The sequence below is a fragment of the Notamacropus eugenii genome, chromosome 1 (genome assembly GCF_028372415.1).
Source record: "Notamacropus eugenii isolate mMacEug1 chromosome 1, mMacEug1.pri_v2, whole genome shotgun sequence".
NCBI classification, from domain to species: domain Eukaryota; kingdom Metazoa; phylum Chordata; class Mammalia; order Diprotodontia; family Macropodidae; genus Notamacropus; species Notamacropus eugenii.
Genome location: NC_092872.1, coordinates 130,159,202 through 130,176,330, shown reverse-complemented (window position 1 = coordinate 130,176,330; position 17,129 = coordinate 130,159,202). Strand labels below are relative to the sequence as shown.

At 39.5% G+C, this 17,129-nt stretch overlaps 2 protein-coding genes across 11 annotated transcripts in view; one reads left to right on the top strand and one right to left on the bottom strand.

Annotated features, from left to right (window-relative positions):
* The window catches only part of IQCH (IQ motif containing H), a 305,076-nt gene extending 295,786 nt beyond the window's left edge, over positions 1-9,290 (bottom strand). For 3 of the 4 annotated variants that reach the window (XM_072614735.1, XM_072614742.1, XM_072614763.1), the window contains exon 1: positions 9,089-9,290. In XM_072614735.1, the coding sequence (XP_072470836.1) occupies positions 9,089-9,139 (51 nt within the window). In that variant the 5' untranslated portion in view covers positions 9,140-9,290. The other variant, XM_072614752.1, reaches the window with a different exon arrangement.
* AAGAB (alpha and gamma adaptin binding protein) overlaps positions 1-17,129 on the top strand; it is a 63,581-nt gene that overhangs the window by 360 nt on the left and 46,092 nt on the right. For 3 of the 7 annotated variants that reach the window (XM_072614856.1, XM_072614846.1, XM_072614836.1), the window contains exon 1: positions 9,309-9,507. The exons of the other annotated variants lie outside the window; for them this stretch is intronic. In XM_072614856.1, coding sequence (XP_072470957.1) covers positions 9,435-9,507 — 73 coding nt within the window. In that variant the 5' untranslated portion in view covers positions 9,309-9,434. Of the gene's footprint in view, positions 1-9,308; positions 9,508-17,129 lie in introns of those variants that run through there. 7 annotated transcript variants of the gene reach the window in all.

The following is a 17,129-nucleotide window of genomic DNA, read 5'->3' as shown; positions in this document are numbered from 1 at the left end:
AAAGACACGAACAGAATGTTTGTCCTTGGCAAGTAAAAGAGGCCCTTCTCCTCAGAGATGGCAACCCAGAAGAGGATAAGTAAAGAAGTAAAGGAGTTTTTGAGATGTAGAATGGAGGAGGAAAAGTACCTCACAATGGATGTCCTCAATTTACTTAATAAAGCAAGAGTTATCAGAGACTGGGCTTAGGATGGTACTGGGGGCTTTAAAAGTGGAGAAAGTTTGGAATAATTGCTGTACAGAGTAAAGAGAGTAAATCAGGGAAGAACAAAAGGATTTCCACGCAGTAGTGAGGGCCCAGGTGAAATTATATAACATGAATTTGTAATGGGTCAATTGTCATGGTTGCTTGACTTCCTCTAGTAACGTTTAATAGCCTGGGAGTAGGAACAGAGAAGCTGAATAGTGGGGGTGACCCAGGGTTGAAGATTAGCAAAAGGGAAAAGGACTCAAGGATGGAGGGCAGTTTTGAGTCCAACTGGTTAACTCCATGATAAAGACTACATAAGGAAGAAAATGCGGCCACAGCAGTGATAATAGACTTGGCAGTCTGGGAGAAATAGAAGGAGCAGAGATTTCAGGAGAATGAAAATTAGTTTTAGGAAGAGTGAGGCAAAGAAAAAGATGTACAAACATGATTATGATAAGAAAGGGAAATTTTAGAGTTCAAGATTATAGAGGTAGAACATCTGTGTCTAAGGGGTGAACACCCCTATGGTAGCTCAAGTAGAGTGTGATGTAACTCATAAACTTGACCTAGGAGAGTGAGGTGTTTGAAGTAATATGGGTGTAATGTTAATGGGATTTAAGATTTTCCCTAGCCATTAACAGGCTTCATGTGGTACCCATTAAGGAAAGCTTGCTTAGGGCAGGCTTGCTTATAGGAAGGCTTTCACACCTTTGCTAATTTCTAATTAGGCACTGAGTCAGAAGGGTTGTGATGCCCTCTGGCTCTGAGAAGGGTATATATTGTGGGGTGAAGTTTTGCTTTGGGGGTTCTTGTACAAAAAGGACCTTGTGATCCCTAGTCAAGATTCAGATAATACCCCTCCTCCCCTCAACTGCTCAATGTAAAGGCTCTCTCCATCCAGGGATGTATGTCAAGTGTATAGCAGTATTGCTTTGATTCAGGCAGTAGAGCCCTGTCTGTTGGTCTTTATTTCTCTGCTTATATTTTCTTTGTTTCTATTTTCTCTGAAGCTCAGGGTGCTGACTTTTCCACTAAACTAGTGAATGTAATTTAAAAAAAAAAAGATTGTTGACCCCTTAAACAGCTATTTTTCCTAGTAAAGTAGATCTAAGAACCTGTGCTAGTAGTCATCCTGGGTGTACCAGGGAGCTTGCCTTTACAGTGGGAACACCACAGGTTGTACTGTAGTACAAACAGTGGTTTGTGTATTGTTACTAACTGTTGAACGTTACTAGAGGGCATACAATGATACCAACTGACCCCAAATCCCTAAGTATGAGGCCAAGAGATGGGAGGAAGGAGGAAGATTGAAAACCCTTTCTGAACTTGAAAAATTGGAGAGGGTGATCTCTAGGGGCTGGTAGACAAAAGTAACAAGGATATGAGAAGGGACTGAAGAAGAACAGAGCTGAATTGTAAAGAGATGAGAGTACAGGGAGATCTATCAGGAGAATTTGGTATTCACATCACAGTAGCAGTTCCAGTTGGTTTGGGTGTTCAAATGATTGGAAAAGAGAACAAAACAGTCAGTGTTAATGGCAACCAGGAGGAGATCTCAGATCCCAGGCAACATATGAACCCCTCGCTCTATGGATATTCTTCACTACAGTCCCAGATTGGAGAACAGAGAAATGGTGTTGATGGCAATGGTAACAGCATCTCAATGGGGGAAAGTGGAAAAAGTACTGGCTCTAAGGACCTGGGTTTAAAGCTCAACTCCCGCACATTACCTACATGTCCTTGGACAAGTTACTTAACTTTCATCTGAAAGATGTTGGGGTTAGATCAGACAGACTCAGATCCCTTCCAATTCCAAATCTGTGATTCTATGATGCTCAGTAGCAGTAGCTACCCTCATTTATCTAAGCCCTTCTTCGTGACTGAATGCCAAAGAGTTGGGGTTTTTTTTCCAGATGGTAATGACAGCTATGATCCAAGAAATGTAATTTGGTAAAATGTAATGGGTAGCTAGACACACAGTCTAAAAATGCCTCACTTTAGAAGCCCCAGAACAGACCTGGTAGTTTATGGCAATAACTGCAAAGAACTCATTATATCAGTTTTAGTAAGCACAGAAGGGATGATGCTTTGTGTTTCTTTCAGAACCAATTAAAAACTATGTGTGGAAAAAATACAGCTAGATCTTCCTACTAGAGTAAAAGGTGAAAGGGTTAAGGGCATGAATCTCACTGTATGAAGGTGGGATTTACTTAGGAGATGTAAGGAATGAGAGCAAAGGATGACTAATGGACAAATATGTGAAGTGATCCAGAAGAAAGCAAAGAGGAAAGTCACTGGGTTCCATAAAGGACATAGACAAGAGCTGCTCAGGATAAGAAAGTATGTGTAGGTTATGAATAATAATAATAATGATGATGAAGATAATTAGCATTTATATAATACTTCAAGGTATTAAAGCATTTTACAAATATCTCATTTTATGCTCACAACAATCCTGAGAGGTAGGTGCTACTATTATCTCCATTTTACAGAAAAGGAAACTGAGTCAGACAGAAGTTAAATCACACAGCTAGTAAGAACCTGAGGCCAGACTTTAGATCCAGTCTTCCTGACTCAAGAAATAAGTTGAACGAAGATAATAGATAATATGCTTATCAAATTTGTTGATGATACAAAGCTAAGAGAAATGGCTAATATCTTGTATACGACTAAATTAGGCTCCAAGGAAGTGAAGATAGTTTAGAACAGGCCTGGGAGCTAAGAATGTTTTTTACATCTTAAAAATAAAGTGGCATAGAAACAAGCAGTGTGTCAGAATTGGGTCTCGGTTTACCTTTGTTCTTAGAAAGAAGGACCAAATCTAATAAAATGAAATCTAAATGAGATAAATGTAAATGGTTCTACTCTTGAGTTAGAACAATCAACTTTACTAGTACAAAATGGAAAAGACGTGGCTACGCAAAAGTCATGTGAAAATCATCTAGGAGTTTTAGTGAACTATATGCTAGGTAGTGCCAGAGTACACAGTGTTGGACCTAAAGTCTCTTCATGAGTTCAAACCTGGCCTCAGACACTTCCTAGTTATGTGACCCTGACCAAGTCACTTAGCCCTGTTGCCTCAGTTTCTCACCTGTAAAATAAGCTGGAGAAGGAAATGGCAAATCACACGAGGTCATGAAGAAGCAGATGCAACCAAAACAACAGAATGATTACAAACTCAGTATGAGTAAACAGTGCGACACAGTGTGACCTTAGGTTGTTTTAACAGAAGCGTAGAATCCAGAATGAGAGAGGTTATAGAGTAAGGGGGTTTGAACACCCCTTCTGTCACCTCTCTCTGTAACCTGGGACAAGTCACTTAACCACTCTGGGTCTTACTCTCCTTACTTGTGAAATTAACACTTTGGACCAAATGACCTTAAAGTTCCTTCCAGCTTTAAACCTACTGACTGTATCAACCTTTAGATCTCTGAGCCTATAGTCCCACTATACTTCGCCCTGGTCAGTTCACCTTTGGAATTCAGTTCTAGATACCATATTTTAAAAACATTACAAAATGGAGTACATTCAGAAGAGGGAGATGAGGATGGAAAGAGAAACTCATACAATTTCATACGGAAATTCATGGAAAGAAAAGACAATTGCATATTTGCTCTCTCAAGTATTTGAAAGGTTATAAGGCGGAAGTCTTGTTTTGCTTAGACTCAGAGAGCAGGACTAGACACAGCTGGTGGAAGTTAGAGAGAGATGCAAATTTCATCTCATAATAAAGAAAACTGACTGGATGATTAGAACTAACTGAAAAAGCAACAGGTTACCTCAATCACTAGTGAGTTCTCTGTTGTTGGTGCATCTGAAAACACTTGATGATCACTAACAGGGATCTCATACCTGCTCAAACATAAAGGGACTACCTTACATTTGAGGTCCCTTCCACCTCTGTGATTTTATGATTCTAGAATAGTGGAGGAGACCTTTCACTGGAATGTTTTAGGGAAAGAAACTACCATGTTCTCTCTGGTCCCTTTTATCACTGAAATTCATCTGTAATCTTTTCATCAACCATTATTGTTTCAGCATGATGGCACTTAACAAATCACTTATTTTGTGGAGTATCAGTATTTTTACTGAACCTAGAGATGCCTGGTTTTAAAAAAAGCTTTAGAGATTTCAGTATCTCTATTATCTGCAAAATCTTTATGGAATTACATTCTTTTCTTTTTTTGCCCCTGATATCTCCCTTCAGTAATGACATACCCCACATAATATCTTGCTTGTACCCCTCTTATGCACTTATCATGTATTGTAGTTTATGTTGCGGTTATTTGTGCATGCATTATTTCCCCACAAAGGCAAGGAATCCAAACATTTTTCACCCCTAAAAGTTTAGGGCAATACTCTGCCTTTAATTTATAGGCACATCACAAATATTAGTTAAATTGAACAAAACTGAATTTGCTCCAGAAGTAAACAAAGCTAAACCTCTCACTGCCAGAAAGGGCTCACTGACTGGATCTGTGGCTTCTATTTATTACACCATAGATTTAGAGGTGAATAGGATCTTGTTCTACAGAGAAGGAAATTGAGACCCAAAAAGTTTAAGTGACTTGCACAAGGTCACAGAGGCATTAGAGGACATTCAGGTTTTGAGCCCAGCACCTCCAACTCAAAAGACAGTGGTCATTTCATTGTAACACACAAATAGACAATAAACATTTATTAAGCATCTATTACTTGTCAGGTGCTTTGCTAAACATTGCCACATTTTTTTTCTAACTTTCATTAAAGGTAGGAAAGGTATGTTTGAATTGTATGGTGCTCACCTCTGAGAACCTCTAACCCCAGACACTTTAGCCAAGTATTCAATCACTCAGGAAACTTTTATTAAAAACTTACTATGTGTCAGGTATATATGCTAGGGCATGGAGAAGATATTGATAAAACAATTTGCGCACATTAAAGTATAAATAGAAGGTAATTGCAGGAGGAGAGGCAGCCACAACTGGCTGGTGAGGGGGTGATCGGGGAAGGCTTCATGTAGAATAAGCTGAGAGACAGAGATGAGGTGAAGAGGAATCTGTATGTACTCTCAGCATCTCTCTCTCTCTCTCTCTCTCTATCTATCTAATTTGTTAAACAATAATAAACTTCCATTCAGCCTCAATTCGAATTTCACAAAGTCTGGAATACTAGAAATAGAATTAGTGAGGTTTAATTGTATAATCTTGAATCATATTAATGCATCCTGGAATTTTGGAAATCAAAGAGAATTCAGAGATTGTCTGGTCAACAATATATGAAAGATCATAGAAAATGAGAGAAATACCACAAGACTGGAGAAGGTTAAAAGACCTGATTTTCTAAAACAAGGGAAGAGAATAAAGTTAGCAAATTATAGGCCAGTGAGCTTGACTGAGATTCATGAAAAAAAACCTAGAATGGATTTTTAAAGAAGTGCTTAATTAACATGTAGAAAAGAAAGCAGTGATTATTAATAGTCGATATATCTTCATCAAGAACTGCCTGTGCCAGACCAACCTTATTTCTTTTTGTGACAGTGTTATTAACACTAGAGACACAAGCTACCTAGATTTCAAGAAAATTTTTAATAGAGTATTTCATGCTTTTCTTGTGGAGATGGAGAGAGATGGGATACTAGATAATACGATTAGATAGATGCAGAATGAGTTAAATGTTGGGATTAAAAAAGTGATTGTTAATCATTGTTTGCTGTCACTTGGAAGTGACTCTCTGGCAGTGCTTTAGAGCTCTGTACAGCCTTTCTGCTATTAAACATTGTGACCAGAGATTTTCTGAGCTCAAAGATGGTGTATTTATCAAATTTACATATGACACCAAGTTGGAAAAGGAGGAATAGCTAATATATTGGATGCTAGAGTCAGGATCCAAAAAGGATCCTGAAGGGCCAGAATATTGCTATCTTAATGACATGAAATTGAGTAGAAGTAAATGTATTCTAACGTTTGCATTCTAACAATCAACTTCACAAGTACAAGACAGGGGGAAACATGGTTAGACAGTAATTGTTCCATGAAAGATCCAAAGGTTTTACTGTTCTCCATGTTCAATATGAGTCATCAATGTGATGTAGAAGCCAAAAAAGCTAATGTGGTTTTGGGCTAAATCAAGAGAGACAAAACATCCAGGAATATGGGGATTATAGTCTGTCCTCTACCCTCATCTGACCACATCTGGAGTATTGTATTCAGTTTTGGAAGACACAGTTTTGGAAGTACATTGATAAACTGTAGAGCATATAAAGAGGAGGGCAATGACTATGGTAATGGCTTTTAAGTCTCTATGATTTGAGGACTGGAAAAAGGAATATTAGGGTTGGAAAAGATCTGGTAAGACAAAACTCTTGTCAAGTACTTAAAAGGCTGCCATGTTGATGAGGAAATAAAATGTTGTTTGTCCCTAGAGGGCAAACCCATGAGAAATTGATAGTAACTGCAAAGGGAAAAATTTAGATTCATCAGAAAAAAATTTCCCAACAGTCAGAATGTTCAGAAATAGAATGGGGTGCCTCAGGAGGTAGTGGATTCCCTCTCATTCAAAGTCTTCTAGGTAGACACTAGATGACTGCTTGCTGAGGTATCTTGTTATGGGTTGATAAGACCTAAGAAAAGCCAAATGTGGCTCCATGTTTTTGGGAGATCCATAGTGGCATTTCTGAGAATAGCATTAGACATTTCAAATGCTTAATTACCACAAGAGATTGAGAGCTGGAAGGAATCTTACCAAATCTACCATTTGTCTGTCTGTTCATCCTTTGTTGCCGAAGACCACCATGCACTTGACTTTGTTTTGAGTGAGGGAGGGCTGTGCAGGTCACCAGCCTCACTTCTCCTCCAGAGCCATCTGAATCCAGTGACCAGATATTCATCAGGATGACTGGAGATGACCCAGGATGAGGCAATTGGGGTTAAGTGACTAGCCTAAGGTCACCCAGCTAGTGAGTGCCAAGTGTCTGAGGTGAGATTTGAAATCAGGTCCTCCTGACTCCTGTACTGGTACTCTATTCATTGCACCACCTAGCTGCCCTGACCACTTATTTTTTACATATGAGGAAACTGGGGCTCAGAAAAGTAAAGCCCTTAATCATACGGCTAGTAAGCATCAGAGGTGGGATTTGAACAGACATCTTCCCTATCCTTAAATTCAGCACTATGCTACATGCCAAGTATCAAGTCATATGGAGGTCTGTGGTCATTTCATAATACAAACACATATGATTAGGTAAACTGTTTTCCTTCTGCTTTGATCTTGTTGGTGCAGAGAACTCCACGTATGGGAAGATCAATTTTAGAGCTTTGCTGTGGATAATGAGAAACTAAATGATTTGACCATGGTCACACAACTACGTGCGTCAGAGGAAGAATTTTAACCCAAGTCTTTTTGATTCCAAGGTTGAACCACTATCCGTTACACTCAGTTTTATTTCAGAAAACGTTTATTGAATGCTTACCAAGTTTAGCACTCTGGGTACAAAGAATCGGTTTCAGTTCAACAGACTAACATTTGGGCAAGAGTTCAGCGGACACCGTCCTAGACTGGAAATGCCACTTGTGTTCTTTTACCAGCCTCTCACTAACTTGCTGCGTCACTTTGGACAAATCATCCACTCCTTCTGGGCCTTAGTTTCTTTATCTGCAAATACAGGAGCTGGCCTAGATGGTAGCTCTTAGTTTGGGGTCCATGAGCTTCAGTTTAAAAACATTTTTTTGATATCTACATTTCCATATCCTTAGTTTCATTTGTAATTCTGTGCATTTGGAACCGTTACTCTGAGAAAGGAATCTAAAGGCTTCACCAGACTATGAAAAAGAGTCTACGACACCCACAAAAGCAAAACTAATAAATCCTCACTTTCCAGCTCTAAAATCCTCATTTCTTACTGGTCTTACCCTAAAGTGACTCATCATTTGGCCTGAGTACTTGTAGTTCCCACATAACTGAAACACTGCAACTCCTGCTACCAGTATGGTAGGAGCTAGATTTTTGAATGCTTATAGACCATGACGGTGACTAAAGATAACTCTTTAAAGTAACTTAAGTTTCCTCTACTGACAAGTGGAAATGGTAACAGCACCTACCTGGCGAGGAGGCTCAAATTAGATATTATCTCTGAAGTGGCTTGGTGGGACAGGGTCTGGCAAATAGTGAGTGTTATGTAAATGCTCTTATTAAGTAGAAGCTAGGATGCCTTCTAGCAACCCTCGTATTTACTCTGAATTTCCTTTTACGTTTACATGTTGTTTTCCCTCAGAAAATATAAGATCTTTAAGAGCAGCAGCTAGTCCATTTTTTGGCCTTTCTATTCCCAGGGCTGGCACAAAAGAAGCATTTCACACGCGCTTGCTGCTTGCTACAACAGTGGTCCTTGGCCCTTTTACCTCCTCCCATGCTGCTGCTAATGCTGTCCCAACTCTTCCCTCCAGCTCATCCCTTTTCAAGCCTGCATTCTTCTGGGGGGGTAGATAGAAATCTTGGGCAGAGATCTAAAAACCTTGCAAAAGGAGAGATTTTTTTTCAACTTCTAATATATTTTTTTCAATATGGGAAAAGAAAAAAAATGAACTCTTTTTCTCTTTCTTTTCCTTTTCCCCCCCTAACTGTCATCTCTAAATATACCAAATATTAGGAGTAAACCCTGTTTATAATACTCTGCCTTTTTTCAGAAATTCACTTTGATACGCGGCTTTGAACTTTACTAAAGCGCTCCTAAGTTTGTTTGTTTTTAAAATATTCACAATAAAATTTTGTGAACTAGGGTCCTGAGAGAGAGAGAGAGAGACAGACAGACAGAGAGACAGAGGGAAGGAGGGAGGGAGCATCCGCGGGGGGGCACAGGGACGTTGAACACCACATAGGGGGCCCTTGGCGGAGCGGGGAGGGGGAAGGGCCCTTTACCACCTTCACTAAGATGGTTCCGATAGGGTCGCGAGGCCCAGCTTCTTCGGCCATGGCAAAGGTAACGAAAATGGATTCAGGTGTCGAGGCGCCCCCCAAAGAGTGGGGGGAATAGGAAAAGTGTGTTCGTCCCCATGGCAACGAAACGCGCTTCCTGGTCGGTTCGAAAGCACCGGAAGAGGGGGGATAAGGGAGGAGTCGGACGGCGGACTCTCCGCGCTTCCGGGGGCCGCCGCTGAGCTCGTTCCGTCCTCTTCTCCTCACTCCGCTCCCCCCCGCAAGGTGGCGGAGGTGGTGCGGTCCAGAGCGGAAGTGGCTCTGGGAGCGAGGCGAACCGGGAAAGGCCGCGATGGCTGCCGGCGTGCCCTGTGCGCTTGTCACCAGCTGTTCTTCCTCCTTCACCGGGGACAGGCTGGTTCAACGTGAGTAGCTGGGCCGTCGGTTCTGCTTCCGAGACTCGGGGGTACCGCCTGGAAGTGGGCCCTCACCGCCCCGAGGGCACCTCCCTCGCCCAGGCCAGGGGCCGGTGCGGGGTCCCTGACCCAGGCCCAGCTCGGGCCGCTCCCTCCGAGCTGCAGAGACCGCGAGCGGGGCTCCTCAGGTCGTCTCCCCGCCTTCGCCGCTGGCTGCCTGGGTTCCCAGGGCCTCCTCCCTCCCTTTGACCCGGGGCGGGGCTGGCCGGGGGGGGGGGCAGCGGCCCCCGCTCCCGGGCTACGCAAAGGGGGCTAGCGCGGCCCTTTGGCTCGAGCTGGGGTCGGTCCGCTTCCCCACAGACTTCCGGGTGGGGTGGTGGCCTCCTACCCCGGGAGTAGCTCCTTTATCAGTGGAGCTGATAAGGGGCCATCGATAATGAGGGCGGACCACGCGGAGCCCCGAACTGGGCCGGGCTCGTGGAGTAGGAATGGGAGCGTTGGAGGGAACCTTCTCTGGTTCTTCCAGCTCTGCCTTCATCCCCACGCATGGTCACCTTTAACGTTTATACAAAGCGTGCCCTGGGCTAAGCACTTGACATTTGGTGCCCACAGTGACCCTGGTACTGTTACCATCCCGCTGGAGAGATGAGGAAGCCGAGGTGAGATGACTTGTCCAGGGTCATTCAGCTAGGAAGTGCGGTCCCCATTCCAGGCCGGTCCTCTGTGCTGCACCAGTTTGTGACTTGTCCAAGGTCACACAGCCAATCCAGTTGCCTGCTACCAGCCAGTTCTCAGTAGCTCACACTGTACAGTAAAGCAGAAGTATTTGGCTCTGATTAAAAACAGATAGTTTAATGGGTCAGACTAGATCATCAAAAGTGCCGTTAAGAGCGAGTCCAAGTCAGTAGCACAAGTTTGGATGACAAGGTAACTGAGGGAAGGACGTCCCTTTAGACAGCAACTTCTGGGAAATCACAATTTGGTAGCAGTTAGGAGTGGGCCATACGTTCACAATAATCTAGAAGCAGACGTGCTACCTGAATGTAAATGGTATAATCACTTTTATGGAAAATAAGAGAACAAAAAGGGTGTCCTTTCACAGCTGGAGTTAGGAGGAGAAACTTGCTTATCTGTAGGATCATTGAGTTTGGGAGTGGGTGAGGGGCACCCTGCTCATTTTAAAGAGGAAAGAACCGAAATTCAGAAATGAAAATATGTATATAGCAGAACGGCACCGGACAAAAAAAACCCTAGATCTAAGTTCTCAAGAGAAAATAGATGAATAAAAGCATGGCCTATTTCACTAATCCTACCAGAGACTTAAACGTGTGTTTTAAAAGAAACATTGAAGCAATAAAATAATGGAAATATTAGAATGCTGTGCAACAAAGTATCCAAACCACCAGCTGGACAACACGGAATCCTGTGTCTTTATTCTCACAGTACAAAGCACTCAAAGGTTAATCCAAAATAACACACAACCTTTCTACTCAAAATGCCTCTCAAAAGACATAAAACTTAATTAGTTGAAATCATTAAACACAAAAAGAGAACATACAACTAAGTTTTCTTATTTTTTTGCCTAGGCAATTTAATTTTATATAGCACTAAATCTATAGATAAATTTTAGTGGTGTTATTTTTTTTATATTTTGTATCGACAGCCAACCACGGTCCATGAATTTTTCTGCATTTATTTCTACAAAGAGCGTATTGTAGTTGCATTTATATAAGTGGTGCGTATGTATGTGGGGGTAGGTGAATTTCTAGATACTTGATGTATCTTGTGGGATTTTCTCATTGTTTAATCTTGACTTTTTTCTCATTATTTAATCTTGACTTTCGCTAATATTGTAAAATACAGAGGTGGGTGGTATAGTGTAATGTGCTTAAAGCACATTTAAATGCTAGCTAGCCAGTAATAGTACAGAAATGCTAATGATTTTTGTGGATTTGTTTTGTAACCAGCAAATTTACATAAGCAATTAACCAGTGTAGCTTCTTTACTGAATCTCTGGGGTTTTCTTTGTACATTATAATGTCATCTGAAAATAGAGATAACTTTGCCTTTTATTTCCTTATATTTATAGCTTTAATCTTGTTCTGTATTTTTATCATAGCTAGCATTTCTAGGCCAGTGATACATGATAGTGGGAAAACGGGGCATCCTTGCTTTACCCTTCTTTCTACAATGAAAGCTTCTAATGTTTCTCTGTCGCGAATAATGAAGGCTCTTAGTTTAGATATATGCTTTTAATTACATAAAAGAAGGGTCATCCCATCCGTATCTATGTTCATCAAGCTTTTTTTAAAAAACTGAATGAATATTGTGTTTTGTCAAAGGTCTGAAATGTCAATTCACTTCTTCCTCCTAGCCTCCTGATTTATCTCATTATACCTTTTACTCCTTAGATTATTTGCATTTTCAGTGTCTCTCAGCCAATGAGGTTTTTGTTTGTTTTTAGGAAAAATCAAGTCTCAAATATAGACTTGGTCTAGTCTAGCCTCAACCATGTGAAAACAAATATTTCACTTCTTAGTCTTTCATTTGTATCTGAAACTGTTTAATTTTCTCTTGTTTGGTCAGTTTTCATGTTGAATACCCTGCATACTTCTGGATTCTTTTGGAGGAGTGACTCAAATTCTTTTTTTTTTTTTTTTTCATAAATATCCAGATATTTTCTTTGATGCTTAGGCTCAGCTTTGCAGGATAGGTTGTTTTAAAGATGCCAACCAATCTTCTTTGCTTTTTTAGAATTTTATAATCCTTTTTCTTCCTTTGATTTCTTGAATAAGTGAAGAATTATTGTGGAAATTGAAGATTTTTCTCAGTGGAAGGGTTATTAGCCATTATCCAGTCCAATCCTGCCATTTTACAGACGAATAAATAAAGATGCAGATAGGTTAAGCGATTTGTGCAAGGTTACATGGCTAGTAATAGTGGCACTAAGATTAAAACCAAGGTTTCTTGTTTTTCAGTATCTTACACCCTGTGAGGAATCCCATTTGAAGATGATCCCTGGAGAATCTTTTTTTGATTTTTTTAAAACATATTGCACCAACCTAGCAACTCTAACCACTGTACATCTGTAAAAGAGGAGTAATAAACCAAATCCCTTCCTATCTCAGTGGGATGCTTTGAGAATTGGTGAGATAGTTCTTGTGAAGCATGTTAAACTCCTTAGAGATTAGAACTACATAAATTCTTAGTTGTGGTGTAAGGAACCACAGTTGAGGACTCTAGAGAGATCACCTCAAAAAAGACAATGTTTAAAATGCTTAAGTTTCCTTTTTCTGGGTAGTTTAGACTTTTGTAAATATTGAATAGAAAAATAGAAGTTCTCTACCCAGAATATCCATATTCTATTAAATAACCACTAGTCTGACACCACCTGCATTTTTATTTTTACAACTGTGTAAATTTAAGATAGAGGCAGCATTATTCTGAAGTAGTTCTTATTGTCTAGGATTGATGTTTTAAGTCATTTATAGAAGGGAAAAAATACATTGTGATATGTAGCATAAAGGAATATTAAATAAAAGAGCATTAAGGTCCTATCAGCTTTGAGAATTCCTATATCTCTGTTCACAGTTTGTTAGATTAAGATATACATATATGTGTGTGTATATGTATGTGTGTGGGGTGGGGCAGAAGAGAGAAAGAGCGAAAGTTTATCTGACTAGTTTCTTCAAGATTTTTGGCTTTTATTACTTTTTTGTCATGTTTAAAGATGAACGCAAAAGTATCAGTCAACGTATCTCAATTATAATTAATTTACTTTTCCATAATTCAGATATGAGTTGTGTTTTATAGTTGGCAATTTGCTTGTTTAGAATCCAGAATGCATTTCTTATAGAAACAAGGATTGTGATTAGGTTCCTCAAACTTTAGGGTTACGTGGCTGTATGTTGGATTATTAAATATTCAATAGGTTAAATAGATTTTTGTGAGCTTGCCTGGAAATCATCATTAATAACATTGTTCTTATGAATAAAATGTTTTCTCTACCAGGAATACTATTGGTTCTTCTGGCTTTAGGGTAAACTTACCCTGTGTAGCACAGGCCACCCCATCAGTATGTAAACTGAATATTTGTAAGCTAGGGAACAGCTCTACCTGTAAAAGATTTCATAACATTTTAACCATGGAGACATTTTCATTTTATAGATGGAAAAATTTTGTAATCCAGAATATGGTTTTAGCCAGGATCACATAGCAACAGACCAAGGAAGAAGTCTGTGGATTTTTCAGCTGCATGTCCTTGTTGCTGTTCGTGGGATCCCCAGTATTCCTTTTTGTTTGCCTTGGGAATACAGAAATAATTTTTTTTCTAAATAAAGTATTTTATTTCATTGTGGTATTTATTATTCCTGCCTTTGATTAAAATGATTATTTCCTCCAGGAGATAAAAGAACTGATCAACATGAGGAGCCCCAAGTGGTTTACAAAGAGTTGTAGTCCTGAAGTTCCTTAGTTGATGATCTAAAATATTGGGATGTTGAGCCATGAACCTTCTAAAAGTAAAGAAAGGAGGGAAAATTAATTGTAAGTTTATAATTAGCCTCCTTGGGGATGAAATGGGCTTCCTAAAATGTTAGTATTGGTACTACCAATGTTGTAGGAGAGCTTTTACTGGATTCTTTGCCAAGCTTTGAAAGAATTGGGGAAGAATTATGGTACAATGGGAACAATGAGGGAGCCAGAGCACCAGGCTTCCTATCCCTGTCCTGTCATTATCTCTTTGACTTTATACCAGGGACTTAACCTCATTGACCTCAGTTTCCTTGTTCAAAAAATGAAGAGTTGGAAAAGTTGATCTCTAAAGTTCCCTTTCTGCTACAAATCTGTGAACTGTGATTATAGATATCATTCATTTTTGTTTTTGTATGCCCAGTACATAGCACAGTAAACAAATGCTTATTGATTGACATGCCTTTTCTTTTTTAAAGGGAAATAAAATCTTCTATAGAAAATAGAACTTGTATTTTATGTGAAGTTTTTTTTCTTTTAGTATAACAGTAAGGCATTTTATATTTGAGATCAGCTACCTTTTATTTTGAGGGGTACTTTACCAGTGAACTATATTATTGTATTATATTAGGTGGAACCTTTTGTGAGGTAGAATGTTATATCTTGGACGACTACAAATTTGTCTAGACATAGAAGTTTATTTTTGTGCGGTTATTCAGCTTGTATTTATGTAGCAAATGGCAAACACTTTTAGAAAATGTGTCATTATGGTTTCAACAACTTGTTCCCTTCATCCTCCGTTTAATTCCTCAACAAATAATGGCACTCAAGCAATAAAATCAGTGTACAACTATTGGAAGACAAGTTTAAATGGTACATAAAACTTTTCTAGCAAGAATAATATTCTGGAGATGAGTGTTGCATTTGTATTGTAGCCAGTGAACACACACCAAGTTATGAAACTCTTTTCAGGCTTTGTTGTTTATGGTCTACTTGTAAATAACTTATTTTGGAGTTAACTTTGTACTTAAAACTGGAAGACCAGTTCCACACAGAGATAAGACCTTGGATCAAAATCAGTAGGAAAATTTAAACTTTTTGTGGCAAAAAAGTTTTTGCACCGTCATACTGATAGAAGGGAATTGTCATTCTCCTCTGTACCCCAGGAAGAGTTATAAGATTCCTGTTAGCTAAAGGTTTGTGAATATGGTGCTGGACAAGGAGTAAGAAACCTTGAGTTCTGGTCAGGTTTGGCTGTAAGCTGCATCCCAGCGTGCCTGGGGCAAGTCATCCCATCTCACTGGGGCATCCTTTCAAGTAGCCTAGGCAAGATCAGAGGTGTCAGACTTGAGTTAAAATGTAATTGTGAAGTGTTTAACAAAATAAAAATTTAGTACAATGTAGATAAATATTAACTTGTATTTTTCAAACTCAGCTCTGCGGCCTGCAGGAATCTACTTGAGTTTGATACCTCTGGGCTAAATAGACGATCAGGCCCTAAAATTCCATGAATGTAGGGCCACTTGTAGCCCTGTAATTTTATTCAACAATTAGGGCTTGCACTGGATGTTGACTCCTGTTAGTTTCATAGGGAGGGTAATATATTCTCAAGAATCCCTATCTTTCTTCTGGATTTAGCTCAGTTGCCATCTTATTCCTGAAGACTTCCTCCCTCTCATGGTGGATTCTCTCCCTCCTTCATCTGGTCTCAAAATTAGAAGATCTGAGTTCATATTCTACCTTCAGTACCCTCTGTGACTATGGACAACTTATTTAGCCATATAGTGACCTAAACAACTTTCTAAGGCCATAACTTAAGTTGCATCCTGCATCCCTCAATGTAATTTAGAGTTGTAATCTGCATCAGTTCATGAAGTTCCCAGGCCTGGGAGTTCCCTGTATCCATAATGGTAAAATCACAGGCCAGGGACCTCCTTCTCTACCCCCTTAAAAAAAAACCAAAACCTAGTTCTTCACTCAGGTTACATTCCTTGCACAAAGATCCTTAAGAAAATTAATAGCGTAGAGAGAATACTGGCCATAATGTTCATGTTTCAGTTTGTACCAAAAGTATTTACAGGTTCTTTGAATCAACGTGTGGGAAATCTGTTGTAGAAACTCCTTTTGTCAACCTGACTATCACCTATCTTTGACTTGCCTGATTAAATACTTTTGAGGTTAAGTGATTTGCCCAGGGTCACGTGACTAGTAAGTGTGTAACCAAACCACTGTGCCTCACTGAATTGTTGAAAAATGCATCTTAAATGTCATGACTGCCTTGCTTCAGAATATGTGTAACATTTGTTACTTGTATTTTTTGTCATGGCTGAGAATAAATTCCTTATAAATTCATATTATTTAGGTGATTATTCCTTTGTAAAAATTAGCATCAGGTTATGAAATTACTCTCATTCTTTCATCATGCTATCTAATCTCCAGATAATCACCACTCATCAAAGGATCTCAGAGCCTCTGAGACGATCTTACATGCTTGTCTTCCATAGATTGATGCATTTTTACTTTAGGTTTTTAGGTGGGTTTGAGTCCTAGAAAGTGATTACTTCTTAGATGTGTTTCTAGAATTAAACTTTGAATTGATAGTAAGATGATGTAAAACACCTCTCACTGCACTTGAAAAATTATGTGCATCATTTTTAAGAATAACCAGCTGAGATGGCCATTGGGAGAAAGCAGGCAGAGAAACACTTGATTGGGTTTCTTGTGCTTGGGTTTTTTAAAGTTTCCACTATGGCACAGCAAGCCCAAGGGTATATGAAAATCTGAATTCAGTGTGACCAGGGAAGGAAGAAAGGGTAATTAAATGCTGTAAACAAAATCAAAGTCTCACTCTCATTGTTAATGCAGTGTTATGGCTGATCTTTGAGGAGTTCCAGTGTCGGGAAATTCAGTTATTTTCCCCTGAACAACTGTAATACTGCCTCATTGATTGATTTATCATACAGAGAGAAACGACATACTACATACAGATGTACCAGGGGAATAGATTATATTTACTTTGGGAATCACAGCTTTGAATTGCCTGACATTTGTCTGTGTAAAATCCCAAGCATAACAGTGCATCAAGATGGTTTGGGCTTTTACATTTAAGTCCTATGAAGTCTCTTGACTTTGCCAGTGCCAGTATGATCTATTCTGAGCCC